Source organism: Nicotiana tabacum, chromosome 23 (genome assembly GCF_000715075.1).
Source record: "Nicotiana tabacum cultivar K326 chromosome 23, ASM71507v2, whole genome shotgun sequence".
In the NCBI taxonomy this organism is placed as follows: Eukaryota; Viridiplantae; Streptophyta; class Magnoliopsida; order Solanales; family Solanaceae; genus Nicotiana; species Nicotiana tabacum.
Genome location: NC_134102.1, coordinates 102,968,637 through 102,990,028, shown reverse-complemented (window position 1 = coordinate 102,990,028; position 21,392 = coordinate 102,968,637). Strand labels below are relative to the sequence as shown.

Genomic DNA, 21,392 nt, shown 5'->3' with positions numbered 1-21,392 from the left:
AATAAGATAGCCCTTGGGCTTTGTAGTCGAGTGAGAATGATTTCTCAAACTCGGAAGTAAAAGTAGCCCTTGGGCTATGTAGTCGAGTGAGAATGATTTCTCGAACTCGAAGTAAAAGTAGCCCTTGGGCTATGTAGTCGAGTGAGAATGATTTCTCGAACTCGAAGTAAAAGTAGCCCTTAGGCTTTAAGGTCGAGTGCGGATTTGCTCGAACTCGAAATAAGGTAGCCCTTGGCCTTTGTAGTCGTGTGAGAATGATTTCTCGAACTCAAAGTAAAAGTAGCCCTTAGGCTTTAAGGTCGAGTGAGGATTTGCTCTAACTCGAAATAAGATAGCCCTTGGGCTTTGTAGTCAAGTGAGAATTATTTCTCTAACTCGAAGTAAAAGTAGCCCTTAGGCTTTAAGGTCGAGTGAGGATTTGCTCGAACTCAAAATAAGGTAGCCCATGAAGTCGAGTGAGAATGATTTCTCGAACTCAGAGTAAAAGTAGCCCTTAGGCTTTAAGATCGAGTGGGGGATTTGCTCGAACTCGAAATAAGATAGCCCTTGGGATTTGTAGTCGAGTGAGAATGATTTCTCGAACTCGGAAGTAAGAGTAGCCCTTAGGGTTTCAGGTCGAGTGAGGATTTGCTCGAACTCGAAATAAGGTAGACCTTGGGCTTTTGTAGTCGAGTGAGAATGATTTCTCGAACTCGAAGCAAATGCAGCCCTTAGGCTTTAAGGTCGAGTGAGGATTTGCTCGAACTCGAAATAAGATAGTCCTTGGGCTATGTAGTCGAGTGAGAATGATTTCTCGAACTCGAAGTAAAAGTAGCCCTTGGGTTCGATATATCCATAGAAATCGGATGCAATAAATTCTTGGAGGGACCTCTTTTCATTATTGTGTGAAATAATATTACATGTGTATATGTTTTATGCTTAAGGCTTGAACAATCTATGCGGGCACGGTTTATTTGACCGTTTGGCCCATACAATAATCTTGACTTCTCGAGGACCTTTTAATGTGAATCATTTTCTTTGCTGCAGCTGGTATCCAAGGTTGGGCGTCACCCTCGAGTTGGTTACCTACAATTGTTAGTTTTGAAGCATCAAAAAGAGAAACGAACGGGGGTCGTACCTCAGCAGTAGTATCGCTCTTAGGTGAGTTACATTCCAATTGTTAGGCCCGACAGCCTCGGTGCTTCTTTAGGCCTGATGGGACCGTCGAAGTCATTTTTGGTCATGACCCCTGATTATTTCGACCTTGATCATTTCTTCTCTCGTTTACCACATGATTCCGACCGGGTTCGCTGCTCCTCCGATCTTTATTATATGGCCGATATGGATCCTTGCTTGACCCTGGCTCGCGATTGGTGTCTCTCTTGGTTCTTTCGAGGTTCATGGCTGGATAAATAGACTCTGAAGGGACTTCTAACTGACAATCTTCGACTCTGATTTTTGATTGTATCGATTGTGCACATCGACCCATGTAGTGGTCGGGGTACTCGATCAAGTTCTGCTTCAACTTTCGTGAAGCCATCGAGCTTTGTTAGTTCAGTCCTTGGGTGAAAGCTTGAACGGCCCAATCGTCCGTGACCAGTGGTAGATCCATCCGTTCCATTTGGAAACGAAACACGAACTCTCTTAGCATCTCGTTATCTTTTTGCCTTACCTTGAAAAGGTCTGATTTCCTGGTTTCGACCTTTATGGCTCCGGCATGTGCTTTTACGAAAGAATATGCAAGCATAACAAAAGAATCGATAGAGTTAGGCGGTAAATTATGATACCATATCATTTCTCCTTTTGACAGGCTTTCCCCGAACTTCTTTAATAACACGGATTCGATCTCGTCGTCTTCTAGATCGTTCCCTTTAATGACACATATGTAAGAGGTGATATGTTCGTTGGGGTTGGTCGTTCCATTATATTTAGGAATTTCGGGCATGCGGAACTTCTTGGGGATCGGTTTTGGAGCTGCGCTTGGGGGGAAAGGCTTTTGCACGAATCTTTTGGAATCCAAGCCCTTCAACATAGGATCTGATCAACCCTGGAGTTATAAGTTTCCACCTTTTGTTCGTTTGCTTCAATCCTCCTTTCTCCTGACTCTATTCATTTCGTCAGTTCCTCGAGCATCTTAATAATTTCGGGATTAGTCCCCGATTTCTGTACATTCGACCTCACTACAGCTGGCCCCATTTTGTGGGTGACTTCTTGGGGTGGACCGGGCTCGAGCCTACTCGGTGCCTGGGTTTGGCTCTGCAACTGAGCTATCGCTACTTGTTGAGCTTGAAATATTTCGAAAATTATACGCAGGCTGATCCTGTCTTCTCCAGCATTTTGTGTATTTCGAACTGTAGATCGAGTTCCACTATGAATGTTGTTTTCTGGGTCGGAACGTTGGTTTGCCTCAATGGCCACATGTGAATTAACGTCAATTGGATCTACGGCTCGAGTTCCAACGGGGTCGACGAGTGGTCTTTCATCCCCGGGTGTCAGGTTGTTATTCTCATCTTGAAGGCCAGCTTCGTTATCGATAGGTAGGGCCATTATTTGAGAGTTCGTCGTTTTTAACCTGAAATCGAAGACACTTCCAAGAGCAAGTGTGAAATAGTGTGTTTTACAGAGATTCGTACCAAATAACCACTATTATCCTTAGCCCCATTGTGGGCTCCAAACTGTTTACCCGAAAAACGGATAAAGTTGTATTTATACGCAGTTCTAAGGATACGCGGTATAAATTGGGAAAGATAAATAAGTATATACTGAAATTAGTTATAAAAGAGATGGAGACAAACCAGATGAACCAGTTAGCCTAAGCCTTCAAATTTAATCACCTTCAAATTGTGTGAAGAGCGACTGATAGAGGAAACAATATGACCAAAAATACCAAAAACAAGAGAAATAGTATTAACGATGTTCTTTGTATATATTAGAATGAATGTGTGTCTGAATCCGTGAATGAATAAAAATTGAGTTCCTGAATCAATGATAACCTACTCTTAATATAGTGGAGGAATATTACTTTGGATTTAATTAAAAATATATAGTGGGGATCCCATGACAGATTAATTAATTGGTTTTTCCTTGATTTCCGCCGAGATCCTCTCCCCAAATGCGGCTATAACGGCTCTTTTGTTCCTTGACTCGAGCCCGAACTCGGCCACTCTTGATCGTGATCGGATTTTATTCGCTCGACCTCTATCTGGGCTCGATCTCTGTCTTGATCGATTTCGGTCTCTATTTGCTCGACGTATACCTGTGCTCGATATCGATCTTGGTTGAAACCGACCTTGGTCGGTTTCTAGGGTTCGAACTCAGCAGCCCGACTTCACATCATAGCTCGATACTATAATGATGAACCCCGGTCCATCATGCCCTAATCTCGATTGGTCACACGAAAGGCAAACTCGATTTTGACCGTATACAATGATGTATAATGCATGACGATATTAGGTTATAAGCTAGTGATTATCATGTTGAGACAATCCTTCAACGTAATATTTTGCATGAGCCTTCTACTCATATCGAGGAACGATGATATAAAAATATTTTATAGATTGAAAAATCCCGTAAACTATTTGTTGGTTCACATATTAAAAAATGATTAATAACAATAAAATTAATTGCCTATTAAAGTAGAAGTAAAAAATTAATGTACAATCATTGGACAAACTTTAGAATTAAGTTCTTCATTTTGAACCAAGATAGTGTATATAACATTATCGTTTTAATAAAAAAAAACAGGGGATAAACTTGTGAAAATTAGAAAATAGACATGTTTTTTAACTCTATGAAAAGAGATAAACCGAAAAAAAAAAAAATTATAAAACAACTCTCCTTTATACATAGGATTACACACTTCATAGTACAAACTCTATAAATACTACACAACTCTCCTTTATAGGAGTCATCCAGATCCCAAGATTTATAACATAGAGAAAAAAACCCAACAATCTTAACTTAAGATTAAGATTGAACAATGGCGGAGCACAAGTACAATCAATTCAAAGGACAACCTCGTCTTCCCAAGTTTGTTGTCCCTAAGAGGTACGATTTAAGGTTGAAACCAGACCTTGTCGCCTGTAAATTCACCGGCACCGTTGACATATCCGTTGATGTTGTCTCTGCCACCAAATTCATTGTCCTCAATGCTGCTGAACTTTCTGTTGACCCCAAGTCTGTTCTCTTCAAATCCTCAACCAAGGTGATTTTCTTGATTGAACCCTTTTCAAGTTTGAAGTTATATGTGTGTGTGTGTTTGATATGTGAGTTTTTTGTTGTTTGTTTTATTGACCATGCTTTAATCTTCAAACAAGATGCTTTTCTTGATTGGCCCTTTTCAAGATTGAAGCTTCCTTTTTTATATCAAAAGTAGTTTGATATGTGATTTTTTTGTTTTTTGTTTTATTGACCATGTGTTTGTTCATGATTGACCCTTTTCAAGATTGAAGCTTTTTTCATCATGAGTAGTTTGATATGTGATTTTCTTGTTGTTTTGTTTTATTGAACATGTGTTTGTTAGGTATTCGAGGCATTGGAGGTGGGGTTGATTGAAGAGGATGAGATAGTGGTTGTAGAGTTTGGAGAAAGTTTGCCACTTGGTGTTGGAGTTCTGAGTTTGGCGTTTGAAGGAATGCTGAATGATAGGATGAAAGGGTTTTACAGAAGGTATTAATTTTTCCCATCTTTAGACAGAAGAACTAAACGTTGAGATACTTGGTTTTTAATGTGCGTAGTGATGACTGTTGATTCTCTTTTTCCAAGTATAGATGGTTATTGATTGCTCATGAAACATTTTCATTGTATTGTTGTCTTTTATATTTATGAAGGATATCTATCTATTTGTTATACTGTATAAGGATTAGGGCAGATACTGATTAATTCAAGGGTTATACCTACTTCTATAATCTCTATGCGGAAGATACGTTGGTGAGGCCCCAACATTACTATGTGGTGGCGTAACTGTATTAGTTCTAGATGTAGCTTGTTGATGAGGAAGCCAATACATCTATCGAACGTTTTTATTCCCCTAGCAATTGGTGGTAGTCCTCTAGTGTTTTTAGTTTAGCGACAAAGCAGGAGAGGAAAAGGTTGCGGTCCTGCTTATGTTGTGCCAATGCTCACAAGCGACAACCAAATAACAATGGGTTTTTTAAAAGACTAGTCTTTAGGGTACGCGCTTTGCGCGTGTATGTATCCCATCTTAATGAATACAAATTTTTAAGGAATTATATAAATTTTATGTTTGAGATATTTTTTATAAAAGAAAAGTTAAAGAAAAAAGTATACGTTTTTGAAAATAATGATTGTTGATCGTATTTATCTAATTATTCAATAAAGAAAGAAACTCTGCCCTACCGAAGTCCAATATTTCCCTATTTATAATTGTAGATGAGTGTTTTTATTTTTGAGCTCCTATATTAAATATATAGCTATAATATTTATATATGTTTCCTTATTTAATTATGTAAATAGTACTAATTATTATTTAATGATTATTCTTTCATTTTAATTGGTCTTAGATATGTAAGGTAAAAGTTGAGATATTTATGTTAGTGTTAAATTTTATGTGTTGATTCGACGTTTGCCTTCAATTTTATGTGTTTATTTGAATTGAAGTGATTTTTGTTTTAAATATTAGAATTTCATACATAGTTCAAATAAGTAAGAGTTTAATAAACAAAATTTAATTTATTTTAACGTTCTAAAAATTAGAGAAATAATTAAATGACGATTTTGTCTAGTGTGAAATCTAATTTTAAAGGGTAAAAAAGGTGAATGACATTTCGATAAGGGGGTTCGTGCTTTTAATATAGTATAGATTAAGGGTCAGGTGGTCTACTGACAGGAGACTTTCACAGAAAATTTATGTGTTACTTCATTATGATTGCACTATAATTATGTAGATTGCTTAACAGTCTAGAATCCATGCTCACAACCAAGAACTAAAAAACAATGTTCCTCTACTTTAGAAGTCAACTGACAGGATAATTTTGCGGCTCATTTACGTGTTACTTCATTATGTTTGTGCTACATGTAGATTGCTTAACAGTACTGATTGGTTCTTTGCAGTACGTACGAGCATAATGGGGAGAAAAAGAATATGGCTGTTACCCAGTTTGAACCAGCTGATGCCAGGCGTTGCTTTCCATGCTGGGATGAACCTGCTTGTAAGGTATTGCCAGCATTTCACTGTCTTTGGTGTTTCCACGTTCTCTTTGTTTATCTACTCTGTAATGTTAATTGCTATTGGAACCAGCTGGTCGTAAGATATTTAGCTATAAATCCGACAAAACACGTATGAACTTGATGATCTAATAATTTCTCGTTCTTTTTCTAATCTTTGTTAAGTATTTTATTTGTTCCTTACAAGATTTGGTTGTTCAGATTTTTCTTCGTCTTACTTGATATGAACTATCCAGGCCACCGTTAAAATTACACTAGACGTACCATCGGAACTGGTAGCTCTTTCTAACATGCCAGCTGAAGAAGAAAAAGTGATGGGGAATCTTAAAACAGTTCAATATCAAGAGTCTCCAATCATGTCTACATACTTGGTGGCATTTGTGGTTGGCTTGTTCGACTATGTTGAGGATTATACATCTGATGGTACTTATACTGGTCTTAGTGAATATATCTGCGACCATTTTTTGTTTGCTAATTAACATCACTTTGTGCAGGAATTCCTGTTCGAGTATACTGTCAGGTAGGCAAGGCAAATCAAGGGAACTTCGCATTACATGTTGCTGTCAAAACGCTGCCCCTCTTCAAAGAGTATGCATCACTTTCACTATATATGTTTCTCTCATTTTATTTACAAAAAAGGAAACTAATGAAGAAGAGGATCATGGAGGATTAAACTTGGAAGTTTTTCCCTGATGTAGTCCAGGAATTAGTTTCTAAATATTCTTATTGATAATATACCTTTATTCCAGCTTAAGTTTCCTTGGTTTGTAGGGGGGAGGGGGGAGTTCTAAACAACTGCTTGAAAATGTATTCTAATTTGTGGAGTAAAACACTCGTAGGTACTTTGGTGCACCATATTCACTACCTAAATTGGACATGATTGCCATTCCTGATTTTGCTGCTGGTGCAATGGAAAATTATGGTCTTGTTACATACAGAGAAACAGCATTGCTTTATGATGATAAGCATTCTGCCGCTGCTAACAAGCAGAGGGTAATGCAAATTTGTTGGAAATTATTTGGCTTCCTATAATACGTGGTATTAAACTGTCTGATTTATATCTTGGACCTGTTGAATAAAAGTTGGGTTTTCTTCAGGTTACAACTGTGGTGACTCATGAGCTTGCTCATCAGTGGTTTGGGAATCTTGTAACAATGGAATGGTGGACACATCTATGGCTGAATGAGGGGTTTGCTACATGGGTATGCTGCTTTTCTTAGAAGTATATGCTTTTGTTCATTGACTGGGTCGGTGAGCTGTTCATTCTAATTTTCTCTGACCGGTATTCAGGTGAGTTATTTGGCGACTGATAGCTTGTTCCCGGAATGGAAAATTTGGACTCAGTTTCTTGAAGAGGCCACTGAGGGACTTCGTCTAGATGGGCTTGCAGAATCCCACCCCATTGAGGTATGAAGCAACATTCATTCCGCTTCTTGTATTGTGCTAAATGCAAGATGGATTTTGTGCTTAATCTCCAGTTATTGACATCTATTAGTTGGGCTAGCTTTAGAATTATTCTACAAATCTTATTTTGTCTTACCAGGTTGACATCAATCATACCAGAGAAATTGATGAAATTTTTGACGCAATTAGTTATAGAAAAGGTGCATCTGTCATTCGGATGTTACAGAGCTATCTTGGACCTGAATGTTTCCAGGTTTGCATTTCCATTATTTACTATGTTAACATTCTTTTCTATTGTCTTTATTTTAGCCCCTTTGTGCTATATTTCTCTCGGCCATTTTGTTGTTTTTTTTACATATACTAGTTACCTGTCAAATACTTGTGTGTTGGATGATGGAGATGGAAAGTGGGAGGGTGGAATTAGAAAGAATAACTATATCATTCAATGCAACGACCCCTTTTAATGTCTTATCTTTCCTAACTGGTAAGGTATTGTAAAGTATTATTAGTAGAAAGTTCAAACGGCTTCTTGACTAAGTTACACTAAAACTTTGCTTGCCCTTAAATCATTACTTATGAAAAGGTGTTTGAATAAGGACGCAATTTAAGAAATTAACAAAGACCACACACACACACACACACACACACACACACACACACACACATATATATATATATATATATATATATATATATATATATATATATATATATATGAGAGAGAGAGAGAGAGAGAGAGAGAGAGAGAGAGAGAGAGAGATAGATATGTGTGTGTGTGTGTGGCGGTGAGAGTTCCACATGTTTTTCATGTTCCTTCCTTGCAGAAGAATGAACGTTTATATCATTACTTAATCAACAAATAAAAAACAGAATGAACATTTATATCAAGTCGTCCCAAAAAAGAAAGGTGTCATTCTTTTTGGGAGGAATGTGTGTCACCCGGGACAGAGGTAGTGTTATATATAAGTCCTCCTCTGAATGCTTGTGATCGTTACTGTGGGGATTAACTGCTATTCTGTTAATAAAGTCACAATAGTTTAGATTTTGGGATGAAGAGATACTCGTATCTTCAACATTAATTGCATAGTGAGAAAGTAGTACTTTGTCTTTTCTATATTCTTGGACTTGATAAATGGTGTATCTCCTAATTACTGGAAATTTAAATACTTGACTTTCCAAAGGTAAAATAGGTATTGCTAATCCCATCAAGGTAGTTAAGACTTAAGAGCAGTAGTCAGCACTCAAAATGCTATTCATTGCTTGAATATAGTGACTTAAAGTTATTCCAAATTAAAGTATTCTTTAATGAGTGAATTTAACAAACTCAGCAGTGAATGCAGTACATATGTCTATAGAAGTCCTCCTGAAAGTAATGTTTTCTGGTGATAATTAATCAGATACTGCTATTGAGCATCATTTTTAAAGCAGCAGCTATTAGTTTGTCAAAAGAGAAACTTCACTATCACGTATCTCCTCATTGACCATCCTTCTAAATTATATGATCTAGATTTTCTTTCCAGAATATGATGTAGAAGCCATTGTTGATTTTTGAGCTCATTACACAACATGTAATGTGGCTATTCTGTAAATACCACCAGCATATGCTTATTGCTGGGAATATATGAAATTTCACTTTATTGATTAAAAAAATATTTTCTTTCCAGTATATCATGTAGCTGTTGCTTGCTTATAAGTGACTGATGAATTTGTCTCTTCTAATTTTTCATGAAACCAGAGGGCACTTGCTTCATACATAAAAAGATATGCTTGCTCAAATGCGAAGACAGAGGATTTATGGTCTGTCCTTCAGGAGGAGTCTGGTGAACCTGTGAACAAGTTGATGAACTCCTGGACAAAGCAACAAGGTTACCCAGTCGTCTCTGTCAAAATAAAAGACCAAAAGCTGGAATGTGACCAGGTTATCTTGTTTCTAAATCAAATGCATATTTCCATTACCCAAGTCTAGTCTTCTCCATACTAACTTGTGTTTCTGTGCGCCAGACACAATTTTTTCTGAGTGGTTCTCATGGTGATGGGCAATGGATAGTTCCGTTAACACTCTGTTGTGGCTCTTATGAAGCTCGTAAAAGCTTCTTGATGCAAGAAAAGTCAGAAGCCCTTGATGTTAAGGACTTATTAGGTTCATCTTCTTCTAAAGGCAATCCCTGGATAAAAGTTAACGTGGACCAAACAGGTTTTTTTAGAGTTAAATATGATGATGAGCTATCAGCTAGACTCAGATATGCCATAGAGAGCAAGTGCTTATCAACAAATGATAAATATGGTAACAATTACTGCATTTTTGTGAAGTTTAATATTTAATAATTAAAATCGACTATTGATGGGATTATGTTATCCTGAACAGGCATTTTAGATGATTCATATGCCTTATCGATGGCTTGTCATCAGTCTTTGTCGTCTTTGCTTGCACTGATGGCTTCTTTCAGGGAGGAGCTCGACTACACTGTTCTATCAAACCTGATAAGCGTAATTTCTCTACGTTATAGACCTCTTTTAGTTATTAGTTCGGTCAGTCCAAAATTAACGGTTTTCCCTTCATGCAGATAAGTTACAAAGTTTCAAGAATTGCAGCTGATGCTGTTCCTGACTTGAAGGATCACATAACGTTGTTTTTCATCAATCTTTTCCAGTTTTCTGCAGAGTATGTTACTTCTTTTTCGAAACTACAAAGCATGTTAGCTTATCTTTGTATTTTGGGTCATCGTCCAAGATGCAGTTCAAGGGGGAGAGAAATCCTGAAACAGTGTAAAAGAAAGAGAGAATAGCGCATAGTTGGAGTGATTCTACTTTTAATGCTATAAACATAGATAGGTGAACGTCTTCTAACTAAAGCTATTGGATATAGCACAGAGAGCAACATAAATCGGAACAGAATTATGCCTGCTCTGGCTTTCTTGACATTCACGGGTCAAGTCTATATGATAAGAAAATGAATTTCTATTCTTCGAGCCTATACTGGGTTGTTGTTGTTGTTGTTGTTGATTCTCCGAGGCTAGTTCCTGACAAAAAAGATTTAGAACTTGCATCTTGTTCTCTTTTGTCTAGTAGCTCTAATTCTAAGTTAGGAGAACTTAGGAGCTGTTTATAATCGCTGAAATCAATTTAAAGATATAGTTTTCTTCTAACTAGATATCTTCTGTTTACCTATCTAGAAACAAGAAATCTGCTGCCAATAATGCCTTTCGAAAAGAATGAACGGGTAAACTGGTGTGTTACAAATTGGTCACGTTTACCCTTTATTCATCTCCACAAACCTGGAATTAGACATCACAAATAGAAAACTTTAGAGAAAAGGAAAACTTGTTTATGGAGTTGGAAGAGGGAATTTAGTCTAAGGCTCCCAGTTGAAATTAGATACTTGACCATTAATCTCATATTCCAGTGTGGCACAAAAGGTTTGCTTCTAATTGGACTTTCCTTTATCGACAGGAGACTTGGTTGGGATCCTAAACAAGGGGAAAGCCACCTTGACGCCATGTTGAGAGGGGAGCTTCTGAATGCTCTGGCTGCCTTTGGACATGACGAAACAATAAATGAAGCAATCAGGCGCTTCCACATATTTTTGGACGACAGAAACACAGCTGTTCTTCCTCCTGACTTGAGAAGGGTAACTACACTTGAGTATATTGCAACTCAAAATTCATTTCTTCTGTACCTTATGCAGATCCTAATCCCTCCTTCCCATCTGCAGGCTGTTTATGTAGCTGTGATGCAGCGGGTGAATAAATCAGATAGATCAGGGTTTGAAGCTCTTTTAAGAGTTTACCGAGAGACTGACCTCAGCCAGGAAAAGACACGGGTTTTAAGTAATCTATCAACTCATGCCGATTATGAAATTAAATGTTTTGATTATGAAACGGTATGTCCAACCAATAAGTGCATTCTCTTGTTCTATAGGTTCATTGGCATCTTGCAGGGACCCTGAAATTATCCTTGAAATTCTCAACTTCTTGTTATGCTCTGAGGTATTCTTGATTTTTACATGGCACTGGATTATCTCTCTCTTCTCTTTGTGCACAGAGAGTGTGTGTATTTTGTTTCAACAAAATGTTCGAAGAGTAATCTGTGCTTGGAAATTTTAGGTACGGAGTCAAGATTGTGTTCACGGGCTTGCAGTTAGTTTAGAAGGCCGCGAAACTGCTTGGAAATGGTTGCAAGTGAGTACTCCCTTTCCTAGAAATATTGCACTCCTCGAGTTATTTCTTTTATTACTAATTCCTAATAAAAGATACCTTTGAAAAAATGTTCATTGTAAATTGTATTAAATTGTTACTTGTAAAAACGTAGGCTGTAAGACTCAGGAATTCACATTAGTCCAAGGTGCAATTATTTCTGGAGGAAGTGCAACATGTTCTTATAAAATTACTAGTGCCAAATGCTGCATTTTGTAACCAATAGATTACTCAGAAAAATGCAATGAGGCATGATTCTTGATTTTTTGTCTTCTAATAAATTGTTTGAATACAGGACAAATGGGATCATATCCACAAGACTTACGGCTCTGGATTCCTATTAACCCGCTTCATCAGTGCAACAGTGTCACCGGTTTGCTTCTGCTTCTTTGCCATCTTTCTCTAGCATTTGCATGCAGTTGCTTACTATTTTATTATAGGACAACTTGATTCAAAAGCTATATCTATTGCTTCTGCCTTGTTGTGTAATCAGAAGAAGCATGGAAAACAAATTTTATGAATTATTCATTACGTATTGTCTTTCATCTTTTGGCTCAATCTTTCTTTTCTTCAGTTCTCATCCTATGAGAAAGCGAAAGAAGTTGAAGAGTTTTTTGCTAGCCGCACCAAGCCTTACATTGCAAGAACTTTGAAGCAGAGCATCGAGAGGGTTCACATTAATGCAAACTGGGTTCAAAGCATTCAAAAGGAGAAGAATCTTTCCGAGGCAGTGATGGAGCTAGCGTATAGGAAATACTGAAGCAGCTGTTGTTGAACTTAATGTTCCCTTTAGAGAGTTTCTAGTTTCCATCAATAAGTTAATCATGGTACTTCTTTTAAATGGTTATGTCTCTGATGATCCTTTTGCTGATCAAACTATAGGCAATAAGTTACATATTTAATAAATCGTGACGGTTGTTTTTGAACTGCTTTTGTTGTGCTCAGATGTACCAGGTCTAATATACGAGCTTGTCTTTTAGACGTTAGCATCTGTTTGGAACACAAGATTAACTACCTCATACTTGATATTTCATGGATTTGGATAGACTCCAAGCATTATTGTGCATTGGTTAGCATATTTGCGCAGTTACAGTTTACAAGTCACTTGGCTTGTCCTTCTAAGCTCGAGATTTTCATATCCCACATCTTGTTATAAAATGCATCTCTTTACTGTATTTTAATTTTGCAGATCTCTTCCATACGCAAAATTAGTTGGTAGTAATAGGAAGTGTAATTTAAGAATGTAATGTAACAGGCTGAATGATCTGATGAAGTCATAATTTGCACCAGACTCAAATGTTACCAGAGGCGGATGGACCATAGATTTTTTATAGGTTTATTTGAACCCATCATTTTCTACACGGAGCATAAATAAACATGAAAAATACCAAATTCTGAACCAATAATTTCAAATGCTGAGTTTAGCAGTAAGAACCTTAAGTTCAAATCCATCAAAAAAACACCAGATTCTAGCTTCTGGGATAGTAAGTATCATATACTGTCATCTAGCTTCTTTCGCTATCTGTATATCATATAAACGAGATACACCGCATTGAATATTAGTGTTCTTTAATCGAGTCAACTTATTCTGTCTATACTCTTGAAACCACATACAAAAGTATAAAAAGATGTATCTTTTCAATACAATTCAGAAGAGCTCTCTCTACTTGCTCATTACTGTTTCCAAGTAATACCGAGGCAAATAACCTCACAGAGCCTTTAACTCGGAGGAATAATGTATGCTCCTACTTCAAACAGCTAAAGGAAGAAAAACTACATACAGAGAATGGAGCAAGTACTACAATACATACAAAAAGCTACTCTAATGAAAACCTTAAGTCCCAGATTCCCCTGGTAAAAATTAAAAGGGCTGGATATATTCAATCATATGAAGTCAATACTATAAACCTATAATTGGAAACAGCTGATTGAGAGATCAGTTATGTTAGGTTTTGCTCTTAAACTTTCTTTGGGCTTTCAAGTCCACAACAATCACCGTTATGTTGTCTTTGCTGCCCTTTTGAATAGCTCGATTTGACAAGCATTCCGCTGCTGCCTGTGCTGCTGGATCAATTCCTTGGCCCCTTTCCAAGGGAAGTGTTATACCATTCTTTTTATGCCACAGGAGTATGCGCTTACGAGCCAAATCACATGCCTCTTCATTTGACATAACATCCCATAAACCATCACTTGCAAGAATAAGGCATTCGTCGTCCTTGGTTCGAGGTATGAACATTACTTCTGGATCAGGAATTATCCAGGGCTTCAAGTACCTATCTCCTGCAACCAAAAAGCGAATAAAATAAAATGTAAAGGAAATAGAAGAAAGACTTGCTTGCTAACAAAATTAGGAGAGGGATTAGCATTTAGAGTCCATGAACATACTATGTTATTCCCTATAGGGTAATTCTCATGTCAAATAGAAAGAGAAAAAAAGGAAAAGCAGATCGGTAGATTGAATACACATATACTATCCTGGCAAGCTCACAGGGTATTTTATTCACAGCTTAGTATTTAAAGCACACATTGCAAAAGCTTAGATACAATAAAAATAGCTTATATCAAAGCGGAGATGTTAAGTCACCAGCGTGTCACATTCCTACACAGCTTGATGACAGAAGTTGGGGCATATTGGCTATATGTTTAATCATGGATATCATAGATTAGTTAAGCCTCCGGAAATAATGAAATCACGTACAGCAACTTAAACTATTCAATGTCAGTTTTGGCTATATTTTTCAGTTGACATTAGAAACTTGAGAATATGATCGACACCACTGTTTTTAAAAGCGAAGAGTGCAAAAAAGCGACAATCTCCATGGGGCTTGAAGTGAAAAGCATGAAGTAAAGCGCACAATCACAACATTAAAAGAAATAGCAAACATATATGAATTTGGTATTATAATAATCAAAATGCAATTAAAATTTAAAAATTTAATTTCAGTATCATATATACACTAATGCTGATATTAGTCCAATTTCTCAAAGTTGAGATTCAGAGAACCAAGCACTTCTTGTTGGGATCACCTTCGCATCATTGTTTGAAGCGCATAGCTTCAATCACGATGTAAGAGCGGTGGCTTTTAATTAACACTGATCGACACAAATTTCCATCTTATAGGCACTGTAATATCCTCTTCAATTGACAAACCTGCATGTTCAGCCTTCAGCGACAAGTGTTTGCACACGTCTAGAAGCAAAGCCAGGCTTCAGCACAGATTTACAATTTATTGGTCCTTTATGTAATGCTGGACCGAAGATAGAATGAGAAAAAGAACATTCTAACATTTCAAGTTACACATCAGATGGCAAAGGCACACTTAGTCACAGGTATAAAAAGAATTGCGCGAAAGACAAAATGAGCTCTCTTCTCATCATAATCACCATAATCAAAGGAGCACCTCCCTGGGACCAGGATACAGAAGGTTCCCATGCTTCTTTTGGTTCTGTTTTATTTACAAGTTTTACCAAGACGAAGTTCATAGCTCAAGAACTGCACTAACCATGTCCAGACAAGTGATGATCAGAAAACAAAGGTTTGCAGGAACATAAAAAAATCAACCGAAATGTGTGCCTTTGTGGCCACAAGGCCAAAGACATGGCTGATGGAAGGGCACAAATTCTTACCTTTTTTCAGCAGAGACAATATAAAAGGAGAGCTTGGTTTAAATGACTCTTAAAAAATGAATTTATTTCTCATCATATGTTAAACCGCCTACCTCCTATATTCTATGACGATTCTTCTGTTCTTTAACATTGAGTAATTGTTGATTAATGTGAAACTAGAGGCGAAAAGAGAGGAAACTTTTCAATGATTTTGGTGATAATATACAAGAGTCGCTCCTGAGTTCTTCCATCTACAACATGGTAAGTATATTTCTTTAACCTAAATAGGTAACGAGTTAACATACACTTAAATACAAAATATTTCATGATATTCTAGAAAACACACTCCAAAAATCAATTACTACTATTCGGTGAATGTAGATATACTGTGAATCTAGTAGACAAATCCTAAAATATAATCTCATTAATCAATTTGACATTCAATATGCCCCTCATACTGAAGGTGGTGAAACAACTTGAATTTGTAAAGTGAAACGGGAAAGTGATGTGACAACAGAAGACGCGAGCTGACGAGATACTAACTAAAAAATGACGTATTGTTGGAAAAAGTAAACGACATTGTACTGATTGGAAAGAAATGATGGATGACAACATGTGCTGACAGGAAAATGTCGCTGAAAAAAGAGACGTGGCACTGACGGAAAATGTCGCTGGATGGCAACGTTGCACATATTGAAGACTGATATGTCATTGAGAAATTATGCTATGTTTCTCGGATACGGGTGAGGGTATCCGATACGTCTGTGGATCTAGAGGTCAGATTCGTCATCACAAGAATTTTGGGACTTGGCAGTATGGATCTTAGTGCAAATACGGATGTCTGGATACAGCTAATAAATATTGAGGAATAATATATATGTATATATGACAATTAGTTATTTAAGATTGTTGAAAATAACTTCTTTTTCGATTCACGAGGTGATTTAAATCCATTACAATTAATTATGTTAAATGGAAAATGTTTTGCATAATTATAAATTGCTATAAATATAGTATTTTTATAAATATGGTAATATAATGTATATAATAGTTTGAACATAGAAAAGTAAGTATTTTTGTTAGAAATTTGGTTAGAATCTATCATAATATATTTATGCTTGTTGAGCTTTGTTAATAACTAGAAAGCATAAAGTATTTATGGTAGAAATAGCTGTGTCTTTAATAACTAGAGAGCAAAGGTATTTGTGGTAAAAAATAAATGCTTTATAAACACTTAATATTTTATTTATACGTTATCTTGTATAATAGCAAAGTGTTTTAGTACGTTATGTGAATATATATATGACATAAACCAAAAATCAAACCAAATATACAATCAATCTGTACTTCTAGGCCATAAGTGTAGTCACAGAACCCAAATTTGGTTAACCAACCCGGTGCGATCCCACACCCACACCCAAATCATGAAACATTGACACAACCGCAACAAAGATCTTGAGGGATACGAGCAACATAACAATTATATTAATTTTTTCAAGAAATGTGATATGTGCTGCCTAAATAATAGCCCCGAAAGTGACCAGGATAGGCGATACCGCCGGAACAATCATCGAGAAAATGTAAAAGCCGTGAGAAAGGAGATATAGGTACCATTAAAAAGGACATTGAAAATAGACAATAAATGTAAATTATGACAACGAAAATTTTAGTAGGGTAGAAGATTTAAGATGGAACATAATATTTTACAGTGTCCTAGAATATATGGAATATTCCGCAATATTCTCCTACTTATGTTCGATGAATCTAGATATGTTGTAGATCTAGACACATTCTACAATGTAACTTCATTACTCCTTTTGGCTTACAATTACATTCCTCAAAATAATAATCTACACACTGTTTTACAAGTTGGCACCATAGTAAACAATTCAAATTCAAACTATGACCTGACGTGTTCCCTACCAAACCAACTTATTCACAGATCATCCATCCATGTAAGCAAATGAAACACAGAATGAGAAGCATAAGTAAAAGAGGGAGAATGGCACACTCGATTCTCTTATTGGAGGGAAAGGAGAACACTACAGTAATCAGGTCTCTAGGGAAGAATATTAGCGTGTGTGTGCTTATTTTAACAGCCGAGACACTACCTTGTTTTGATGTAACTTGAACAAGGCAATTTGCCAGTTCCAGAAAACTCTTCAAAAACGCCATCACGATCAAGAAAAGGGAAGGGTCCTGCACCGAGTACCTAAGCACACTATGGGCTTCTCGAAGTACAATTGAGTTTTGCTAAAGCACCAACGTTTAAGATAAGTATCCAAAATTTTACTTGTAAGTTGTAACAAGCCTGCGCACTGTAGAACTAGTATAAGCTTGTGGGTACATTATGAAGCCATTGCTCTACCTTTTTTCGAAGCCATTGCTCTACTTCTATATGAGATTTGACTTACTTATCTACTATAGGAATATGGGAAACAGTAATTGGTACAATCGTATTTTCTATAGCACTTAAAAGCCTCTCCAGGATCGTTTCAAAATCCCAACTAGACAAGACTTCTGTGGTAGCTTGTGCTGGCATTATATGCAACTTCATTACTAATGTTGAACTAAATCTATACAGCACAAGGCTTCCAGTTCCATGCTTCAGTTAGTGCACACTGTGATACCATTCCTAACCACATGGGCCATATGAGCCTACAGGTCTATATCACATGGTCTAAAAGACTAGCACTGATGATCAAGCCCAATTCTCTATTTTGTTACTAGAATCATCTTCTTTGTTTACTCTAGGAGCATGGATAACCAATAACTGCTGTGTCAAACTACTACTATGACGTGCATTGCTGATATTAGTTGTACAATGGAGGATGCTGAAAGAGCCAAAACTTTTAAGTCATGAGCAATATCGTGATTAAGTTTAGGTATGCTCAGGTTCAGCACATAATCAAAACGGATATATTCTAAGAGCAGTAGCTGACTTGTAAAAGCAAAATATTCTACAACCTGTAATGATCCCTAGTAGCTGAGTGTTTGATACCAATAATGTTTACACACGGATACCTGAGTCATGATTTGCAAATGCTAGATAATAGGGTAGGTAGGAGAAACATACCAATAGACCTAGACATTGCAAGAACGCCAAAAACACGATGCCCATTCCACTGTATAACCTTCCCTCCAGCTGCTTCAATCCTTGCATATTCATCTTCTCGGTTCGGCTAATAAAGAGAACATAAAAAGAAAATTGGCACCGAAGGATTAATCAGTGACATCACACGTAATTAAAGTCAGACCAGAACCACTGTTTCACTTACTTTGTGATCAACCGACAATGCCATGGGTTCCTTCCCACGGCACAGAACAGCCCTTGAATCACCACAGTTTGCTACTATTATGTGCGACGAACAAACAATGGCAACAACAGCCGTGGAGCCTACAGTTTCTGCGGCAACAGCCTCATGATTTCCCGTCCCTCCAACCTCATCATCAACCTTGAGAAAACAGTTGGTAAATGCCTTTTTCCACTGGTCCTGGCAATTTTGCCTAATACTCTCATCATTGAGATTCGCCATAAAGGTTTCCAACTCCTCAGCCAATACAGCATGAACTCTATCTCGGCAGTAATTCGCCACCTGGAAAATAAAAGTCCCAAGTTTGTATCAAATAGATGTAAAACCTATGAGCTTTTATAACAGTGTAAGTAAAAAGAGAGAGAGAGAGAGAGAGAGAGAAACCTGAGAGCCACCATGACCATCATAAACTCCAAAGAAATGAGCCGTCAAATGACTTAAGCATCTACTCATTCCATCAGGGACACGATCGCCAACTAGCATCTGTAGAGGAATTCTCAAGAACCTAGGAACAGTTGCAAGTGCATCTTCCATTTCTGGTCTCCTTCCACACACAGATGTAAATCCCCATAAGGGTATATAGTCCACTTCAAAAACACTGCGACTAACTGCTGCACTTAACCCTTTACTTAAGGGTAGCTGAACAACAACTTGAGATGATTTTGAGCTGGAGCCATCCGTAATCTGCTCCTCCTCAAGTTTGACGGCAAAGGGCTTACTCGCATTATCATCCTCAACACCTGACTCTACCAGATCTCCGGGCTTAGCTATAAGTTCAACACTACAAATGCTTTTCTCAGCATCCACAAAATTCTGACCATATATGTCAGAAGCTACCTCAAAACCTATAAAATCATCACCACATAAACTACTGGAATCACTCACCACAGACAGGGAACAAGACATTTGATCACCGTCCAACGATAAGATCTCATCATCCTCGCTTTCCCTAACAACAGCATCACCAGCAATCCAGTTGTTGCTTTCATTTTCAGATATCATATGGAGCAACGGAACACCCTCGCTCCTGCTTGATGATACAGTATCACTAAGGTCTTTCTCTGCAGATTCTGCATACGAACTTGTAGTAGTGTCACCCATTGAATTTAGCCTAGTGACATCCATATGACTACTACTTCCTATACTTGGGGGGTTGTGAAAGATCAAATTATTACCTAATCTAAATGGCAGAGGAGCAACCGCCAAACACATCTCCTTCATCAAAATCACTATCTTGACAGCAGTTAAAGTTACCCTCTGACATTACACAACCTGTCATTGTCAAACTAACTGATCACATTTTTTCCTTTGTATCAACAATAATCTTCTCATACCATTTTCCATTGCCTAGAAAGATCTAACAAAAAAGTTCTTTTCTTTAAGCTCTGATTCTTGAAATGGAAATTTTGTCAGTCAGATCTGGTAAACAGAAAGTAGTAACACCAACTAACTACCCTTTTTGGTAGAAAATTCACCTAAAAATTACAAAGCAAAGACTTGTTTGCACTTCACTTAAATTCTGAAGATAATAACCAATCAAGATCCCAAAATCCACTCAGTTACTCAAAACCCACATAAATCTTGATACAAAAAGACCAAAAATAAAAAAGGAAATAGGGTCATGTGAAATTGTAAAAGAAGCTAAAAGTAGCTAAGAATCACAAGAAACCTTGAAAAAGATGGTACCCTTTTGTCACATAAAACTTGAGAGTACCTTGGATCTGAGGCAACCCTATAATAAGAACTTTGAAAAATTAAGAGTCTTTTTCACACAATTATGCAACGAACAAAATATAATAAATGGGGATGGAAATAGTAGTACAAGATGGTAAACTAAAAACCACTACCTAATCTTTCCCTCTCTTTTTTTCTTTTCTTTTTCCTTTTTTTTCAAGAATATTTTTGTTCACAGTTCACACACCTCAGCTTCACTTTACTTCTCATCCCCAGAAGAGTAATACTACTATAGTTTTGCCCCAATTTACTTGGAAAGAGAAGGGAGAAGCATCAACAAATGAAAAATGGGGTTTGTTTATACAATGTAACAGTTCAATGTGATCATTAAAAAGACTTCCTCTTCTTCTTTATATTTTTTATTTTCATTAAATTAAATGTAATTTTCTATCTTTCAGTTGCGTTTAGAAAACTGTGTTCATCTACGTGGACGGTGGACTAAAAAATTCATTATTATATAAGATGAAATAAATAGAAATGTTGTTTTTTAACACTTGCTACATCCTATTTTAATATGCTAGTCAAATTATTTAATTTTTATGTAGATTGCAACAACAACTCTTAATTTTTTTAAATAAAATAAAATGTGTGCATAAATATAAAATACTAAAAGTTTTATAGTTGTTTTTTTCTTTTTATACTACAACAGTATGATTATTTTGGGAATATGGAGTATAAATAATAGTAAAACATAATTTCTACAAATTGAAAAAATGAAATAAACAGAAATCAAAAAGGACAGATGTCCAATCGAAAAGAGCATATTAAAGCCCCTCCACCCATCTTTGCTCTTTCACTATTCTTTCTCCAATTCAATGCCCCACCATTTGTATTTATGGCTATTTGGTGAACACAATTATTTTTTATGGAGTAATAATAAAATTAGATTTTTTTTGTTGTTGTTGTTGGTTCCCATTTAGTCCATTAGAAGGGAAAGAGTTATGTATCAAGATTTTGTTCATTCTCAAGATTCAAA

At 36.7% G+C, this 21,392-nt stretch overlaps 2 protein-coding genes across 2 annotated transcripts; one reads left to right on the top strand and one right to left on the bottom strand.

The window, feature by feature from the left end:
- Positions 1-3,826: 3,826 nt before the first annotated feature.
- Positions 3,827-12,748, top strand: LOC107820013 (aminopeptidase M1). The gene is made up of 19 exons (XM_016646223.2): positions 3,827-4,183; positions 4,502-4,647; positions 6,052-6,154; positions 6,402-6,588; positions 6,660-6,753; positions 7,005-7,158; positions 7,263-7,367; positions 7,456-7,572; positions 7,709-7,822; positions 9,305-9,487; positions 9,571-9,853; positions 9,935-10,056; positions 10,134-10,231; positions 11,020-11,197; positions 11,282-11,396; positions 11,488-11,555; positions 11,673-11,747; positions 12,058-12,135; positions 12,337-12,748. Exons 1-19 carry the CDS (start codon positions 3,959-3,961, stop codon positions 12,520-12,522), a joined length of 2,631 nt encoding a protein of 876 aa, XP_016501709.1. The 5' UTR covers positions 3,827-3,958; the 3' UTR covers positions 12,523-12,748.
- Positions 12,749-13,335: 587 nt separating this feature from the next.
- LOC107820023 (protein phosphatase 2C 50-like) lies at positions 13,336-20,798 on the bottom strand. Its single transcript, XM_016646232.2, has 4 exons — positions 19,067-20,798; positions 18,647-18,964; positions 18,445-18,550; positions 13,336-14,042 (listed from the first exon to the last, which is right to left on the bottom strand). The coding sequence occupies exons 1-4, from the start codon at positions 19,901-19,903 to the stop codon at positions 13,708-13,710; spliced, it is 1,596 nt and encodes a 531-aa protein (XP_016501718.1). The 5' UTR covers positions 19,904-20,798; the 3' UTR covers positions 13,336-13,707.
- Between the last annotated feature and the right edge of the window lie 594 nt (positions 20,799-21,392).